Below are 7,101 nucleotides of genomic sequence, written 5' to 3'. Positions count from 1 at the left end.
CCAGGTAAGTCAGGGTGGAGTAATTTCCGCTAGTTACCCAATTAAGGGGTCGGGGTCAACTAAGTCATGGCAGCTAAATGCCTAACAGTGGACGTGGACGGTTTTGTGTGGATTTATTCAACAATAAGACCGGACTGTGTGTTTTGTGTGTGCTGTAAAAGTGTCATTTGTCGCACTTCGAATGTGAGCCTCAAAACATCAAAGCAAAAAACCTTCAAAGCTCATTTAAGGATGATGAAAACAAAACGGAGTCAATCAAACAAACAAGTGAAGATCATGTTACAAGATGTCTCGGTGTATTGCTAAACATTAAAAGTCCTTTACTGACTGAGAAAGCATTAGAGAAGCATTTTGTGCAGCAGGTGATTGGCGGTTTACTGAATAAGGACTCCAGGGTGTAGCTAAAATTGAAGACGTTCATTTTTACGCGCCGTGTCACTAATATGTCGAATAACATCAAGGGACAGCAAGTAACTGGACTGACAGACTGTCCAGTGTTTAGCTTTGCACTTGATTAAGAGTAAACATCAACTATTCCAGAAACTTCAGAAATAAATGGACCAATGTTTTATTTCCTCATACCTCCAGACAAGCTTAATGTGAAAGCCATGCTCCTGTCAGCTTTTGAATGAATGGATGGGCATTGATGATTTTTCAATGCAACTGATTGATTTCTAGAGCTCTGTGGACAGTGAATTTTTGCAAGCTGCGCACATTACTTTTACATATCCTAAAAAAAGTGCACAGTTCCGTTTCATGTGTTGGACAGCACTTCCAGAGAAACTGAACCGTTTGAAGTTTGCATTTGGCCACATGAATTGAATCCTCAGCCCCTCAGGAAGCAGATATACTGCAGACCACTCTGATGTCTGTGTTCAGCTCATAATCACCTTGCATGCACTGCAGATGGAATATGGACCAGGATTACACAGAAATGTAAGTAAACAATTATTTTTATGCATTTTTCCTTTTTCTTCCTTTTTTCTAGTCCCAATCTGCAGACCTATCCTGGCCGAGAAGGGCTATAACTAACACCTGCCCCTTCCAGCATGAACATGTTTCTAGTTGCCAACCACTTCTTTTCACCTGCATAAGAAAGGTTCAAAAAAGGATCAGTATAGTGTACAGAGAGTCCAGCACTGCTCCCCACTGTCCCCGTTCTTAATGCAGGCGCCACTGACCAGCCAGCAAAATTGGAATGGCTGATGAGAAATCTGTCCAGCACTCAGGAAGGCAATCTGCTCTGTATGTTGGAGCCCAGTTGGCTGGTAGCAGAGCTGAGATTCCAAGTCACAAGCTGGAGATCTCAGCTTTGGTGGGCTAGTATGTTTTACCAATGCGCCACCTGAGTGCCTCACTGGAGACAATGGTAGCCTTGTGGCTAGAGCTTTGGGCTATCAATCCAAAGGTTGAGAGTTTGAATCCCAGCTCTGCCATTCAGCCACTAATGGGCCCTTGAGCAAAGGCCTTTAACCCTCACTGCTCCAGGGGCGCCGTACCATGGCTCACCCTGTGCTTTGACACTCTGAAATGCGAAACAAGAATTTTGCTGTATTGTACACCGGTATAAAGTATTTTATTCTAAATCTAGGTTTAATTTGCTGGTCAACTGGTTTATGTGCCATATGTGGTAATGCATTTGTTATATGACTTGCATGGCACACTGAATACTTAATCAGGTAATCACGCATCAACAGAGAAGGTTGGCAACAACCTGACGTAAATGGTATTAAAATTATATTTTTGATAATGTGTGTATGTTTTGAAGTAGGTTAAAACAGCAAACATATAAAGAAATCATGTATAAAAGCAGCATTTAGTTCAGTGTTGAACATTCATTCCAGTTATTTCTTCACAGAAAAAGAGCAGTTGCATACACGTTGATGATTCTTTCAGATTTCTAAGCAATGATGACGTGTTTAGTTTAGATTATTTATTATAGAGAAAGAAAGTTCTGGAAGTTTTACCCAGAATTATCTTGTTTGGTCTTTTTCTGTTCTTTTCTCTTGCTTACTCATTCTGGATAAAACATGATTTTCTTATGAACTTGAGAGATGAATGTTGTCTAGATAGACTTCCAAGAAAAAGCCTGGTTTCAATTGTAAGGATTTTCATTGGGGTGGCGTTATTTCTTGAAGCTGGATATGCTTTCTATTAATGTCATCTTTTAAAAACCATACTTTGTGTTTTTTCCTGTGGTCTCATACAATCTTTGATCTTTCTGCTCAGTTTTTAATGTACTTATGATGTTTCTAGCACTGATATAAAGCACATTCCCGCAGTCACCTCATTGGCTTCTAAAATGTATTCAGTTTCCAGCCAATAAACATCCATCGTTGTTTTTGTCTTAAATAGCCCGATTGCACGTAGTTTTTTTAGACTTTGTACAGCATTAACTAACTTGGTTGGCAAGCAGCATCAGAGAGAAGCTCTGTAAGCTTGTTTCTTTTCCAGCATTTTGACAGCTGTGCAAATGGGAAGAGATGTCTTGTCCTGCTACATCTGCCAAACAGTAACCAAAATTTCAATCCTCTGCCCTTGTGGAGACAACTGATAATACTGTGTTATCTAACAATATTAAAGACGCTGTTTTTATTAATGCTTTAGATTCACTTTGACAAGTAAGAGTTTTTTATTTTCAGCGTCATTGCTTTTGATCAAGAGATTATTACACAATTATGTATTTAAAATTATTTAGATTGATGGTGCTCATGTGCAAACTTGCTTCTATACACTTCAGCTATACTAATCATTTTTGTTAAATTGTTGGACAAGTTTCTTAAAGGACAAATGTAAAAAAAAAAACATGTGTAATCACTTCTCTGGGGAGCAAAAAAATCATGTGGAGCAATTAAAAGCTAGGACTGAGACATCAAGAGACAGGGAACAGAACAGTCAATTCATCAGTTAATAAATGAATACTTAGGGGACTTTGGGGAAGGGGGCTGAACAATCATAGCCCCCTAAAAACTAAAACCAGTTTCTTTGCCAAGGTCAAAAGGAAAACCCAGACTATAATTTAATACTAACAGGTCACATGGTCAAGAAAAGACCAGAAGCAGGGGCTTCATTTTTGCTCAGCATCATGCATGCTCTTAAGCCAAGGGTTTTTTTTTTAACCTGTGGGGCGTGGGGAGTACCTGTCCAGGGGGGCGCGACATTACGAGATTTTTACTTCTAAAACTAAAGCAATTAATTTTTCACCCACAAGAGACATATTTGCACACACACAAAATTAATGTTAAGTTCAATTTGAAAAAAGGACCGTTGGCAAGCAAAACTTTAAAAAAAAGGGCTGACAGTGAAAATAAATTGGTGACAAAAACAATGACTGCTGTTATAGGACGTGTGGGTGTGTGTGTGTCTTTCAGAGAGGTGTATAGTGGGAGATGTTCTGTTCACAATATCGTTATAAGTGATTCAGGAGTCTATTCGTATGAAGTGAAGCATGTGCACATCCTGAGTTTCTCTCCTCAGTCATCTCTCTGTTTAAGGTCGGCACACGACCTAAGCCTATAGCAATGTAAAGCTTGCTTGACAGTAAATAGTGTCGCTCATCTTCCAGAGCCTTTAATAAATGATAGACCTGTTTTTTGCCATGAATGTCAGTGAGAGCTTTACACTCTACCAAACTGCTGTATGTGTATTATTAAATTCAAAACAACTTTATGAAAGAACCTGAACTTATTCTTTTAATACAATTGTAAGCGTGTGCAAACCTGCAGCAAAGTGTACATGCAGCTATAATGTTTATCTTATATCTGCTGATACATTTTTACGTGTCCCTTCTGAACAGTTAGAACACTCGTGTTAAGTCACTACAATGTGATTTCTCAGTTCTGCACTGGAAACTCTAACTTCTTGTTCGGCCAGAGTTTTGCAAAAAAAAACAACATTTTAATTTAACCACAGCATTCGAGGAAAACGTCGAAAAAGGACAGTTTTATCTTATTTACAGCCTTTATTAATCACTATGCAGTGGTGCAGAGCAAAACCCGAGAGCAAAACACCAAAAGGTCTCTTATGCTCATTTGTGTATCTGATACTGATTTGTTTAAGTGATCCCATAAGAGACTCTCGTGTCATACAAACATTTACATAATAATTTAGGACGACTGACAGAAGGACGACAGACACTAGCATAATACAGTGGGTTGAAGCATATACAACAGGTAGAGAGAAAAATAAACACATAACTCAACAAACTTTTGGCACATTGATCACCATCCAGAACAGATTTTCTTGGCAAGCGAGGCGGCTTTCCATTGCACAGAGCTACACGTAATCCTCTCTTGTGGATAATCTAGTCCAGGCTTTTGAAAATGATGTCATGGAATGTAAAATAACGAAGGTAAGGCTGATCAAAGTTAAACTCCAGTCATTTCTAGAAGTGTAACATAACATTTATAAAAGAAGAAAGTAAGGGATACATGTTCGCACAATTTACATATAAATGTATGTAGGAAATTACCCATCCATACACCTAAAATAAAAACTGTGCGCGTTTTCTAATTTCTCTATCAAATATTGCTGTAAAAGAACTCCAGAATGCTCTATTCTAATAACATCTCATACTAAAGCAAATTACTAACATAAAAGTGAGAAAATAAAAAGTTAATCCCATCCAAAAATACCAAAAAGAACTTTGATTTAATATTTAATACTTTTTATTCTTCTCCACTCCTTTTGTCCTTTTGCCAGTTTGCAGCGCACCCCCGCTGGCTAAGGCTGACGTGTAAAGCCGTCTGCCGCATCTTTACCCCGTCCAGCGGAGGATTTTCACTGGTACCCTCAGTACGTACAGAGGTACCAGTATACTTGATACTGTCTGTATTTTTCCTTTGCTTGTGGTGCCACTTCGACCAGACAGTAGGGCTCACTGTTGCATTACATCACTGTTGCATCTGGCTGAGATTCGAGTCCTGGTGTATTCGACTGCTTTGCCACCCAAGGGACAAATAACTACTGTTTCAATAGCGGAAAAGGTGTGTATTGCAAAAGCGTTGAGAAATTATATTATTTTTAGTATAGTTAAAGATTCTAGAGAGAAAAGCCAGAGAAAACTAGATCAATAACATCACTGTGACCATATCATAAGAATAGACAAGGAGGTGCATGATTTATCAGTAATAATGCAGCCTGTATAGTTGAGTGGTTGAGTTATTACAGACATGATAATATCACTGGTCAAGAATTTGATTTTGTATTACTTGAGAGTTGCTTTGTTAAGATTTGTTCCATAAAAAATACACATAAATGCATAGTGCCTGAATGGTTACATGCTAATGTGCACATATTGCAACGTTTCCCATTAAATAACTATGTCACGTAAATGCTCCATGCACAGCCTCCTGGACTAGCCCGGCATAATGATCTATTTCCATCCAAGTTTTTTTTGTGCATTGGTGATGCATGGTATAGATCAAGTACTGCCCCTCATAAGGTTGCCAAGAGTTCAACAAGCAAATAGCTTCAAATAAACGTTCATTATTTCTTATACTGGCATTTTGCGGTAATGGTCAATTTGGAGGAGACCGCTGTTATTCACTGCAGACTATAATACTGCTTCAGTCTGTGTTTGTGTTGTACTCCCTGTAGTTTTGTATGTGAAATAGAAATTGTCATTTATTTCCCTGTGTTTGTCTTACTGGTGGACCTGCGTTAAGTTTTCCTCTTAGGCCACGCAGTGAGAACAGAATCCAAAAAGAGGAACTGACTTTTAACCCCTTAGGTTCCTGTGTCCCATTCTGATAGACAGCCTTAGAAAGAGGGATGTGGTGGAGGACGGTCGGGGGGAGGGGCTCGGCATGGGGGAGGAGCCTGTGGCAGAGGAGGCAGCGATCCTGTAGGTGAGGCAGGAGGAGAAGGCGAGGTGAAGAAAAGATTGGAAGATGGTGGGGACCACAGTGGAGGAGGGGAGTAGGATGGAGGAGGAGTAATGGGTGGAGATGGAGGGATGGAGAGAACTGGAGAAGCGGGCGGTGGGCCGCGAGGTGTAGGGGGCAGCTGGCTCTGAGGAGGAGGAGGAGGTGGGCTGCAGTCCTGATGTGGGGTATAGATAGAGTTGTGGCGGTTGTAGGCTGGATAGTGTGGAGCAGCACTGGACTTATTGCGGGTGAAGTTTATACAGCGACCCTGTAGGAAAAAACATTGCTGTTATATTTATTGACGTACTGTCAGGTTATAAACATAACTCAAGTGCATATATATCCTTAACCGAGGCCAAAACATAACTGTACAAATGACAACAGATGCAAAGAATCTGGTTAAAGATTAAATGATGAACTTCCAAGTGTGATAAATTCTCAGAGTTCAGCCAGGAGGTGGGATTATCTCTATTATTTTGGCCTCTGACCATATTAGGCTTTCTTGTAGACCTTTTTTAACACAGTAACTGCAGCCATTGTGCAAAGTATGCAGTAATAACCACATGCCCCTTTTGGTATTCGTTTAAACACACAATGAGCACTTGTGGAATGACTTCCATTATAGACAAATCACTGCAATGGCACCATATGTTCATCAGTTTGCACATTTATTGCTGGACTGGAAAAGTTTGCAAATTTTTAGACATATACAAGCTCTAAAAAATCAGTCCAGCTTGGTCGATGTTACTGGAGCACACAGGAAGTTTACAGGGTTGCAGTGTTGCCCTGCAGCTAAGAGCGAGTCCCAGTCTGGAGCCTCCTGCTGTGCTGCTGATACTAATTACAGTGAAGATTCAGACTGAGCTTGGTTTCACACTGAGAGGAAGAGGTGGTCAAATTACAGAGCGTGGCTTCCTGGAAGCCAATGAAGGTGTTTATGGGGAGCAGCATGTAATTGGGCTGGTGTCTTTATTTCATGAATTAACCCAAAGCTCAGTATGTGTTTAACTTAACTACACATTAATGATGCAGGAAATAAGTCCACACAGAAGTTATATTGCTATATAGATCTCAAGGGCTTGATATTGGGTGTTCAAAATTGCCTACTACATACTGTGTACTGCATACTGGCCCCTGGAGTATTATGCAGTATAGTATCCAGTATGCGACAAAAGAAAACCATACTATGGAACACATAAATGTATGAAGACACCGCCCGCGACCCCCTTCCCCA

General features: G+C 40.0%; 1 protein-coding gene across 1 annotated transcript in view; it reads right to left on the bottom strand.

Annotated features, from left to right (window-relative positions):
- Window positions 1–3,941: 3,941 nt before the first annotated feature.
- The window catches only part of antxr1a (ANTXR cell adhesion molecule 1a), a 44,794-nt gene continuing 41,634 nt past the window's right edge, over window positions 3,942–7,101 (bottom strand). The window contains exon 18 of the mRNA XM_062999333.1: window positions 3,942–6,135. Within this exon, the coding sequence (XP_062855403.1) occupies window positions 5,761–6,135 (375 nt within the window). The 3' untranslated portion in view covers window positions 3,942–5,760. The remainder of the gene's footprint in view (window positions 6,136–7,101) is intronic.

This window comes from Trichomycterus rosablanca, chromosome 7 (assembly GCF_030014385.1).
Source record: "Trichomycterus rosablanca isolate fTriRos1 chromosome 7, fTriRos1.hap1, whole genome shotgun sequence".
NCBI classification, from domain to species: Eukaryota; Metazoa; Chordata; class Actinopteri; order Siluriformes; family Trichomycteridae; genus Trichomycterus; species Trichomycterus rosablanca.
This window is presented reverse-complemented; position numbering and strand designations above follow the sequence as displayed.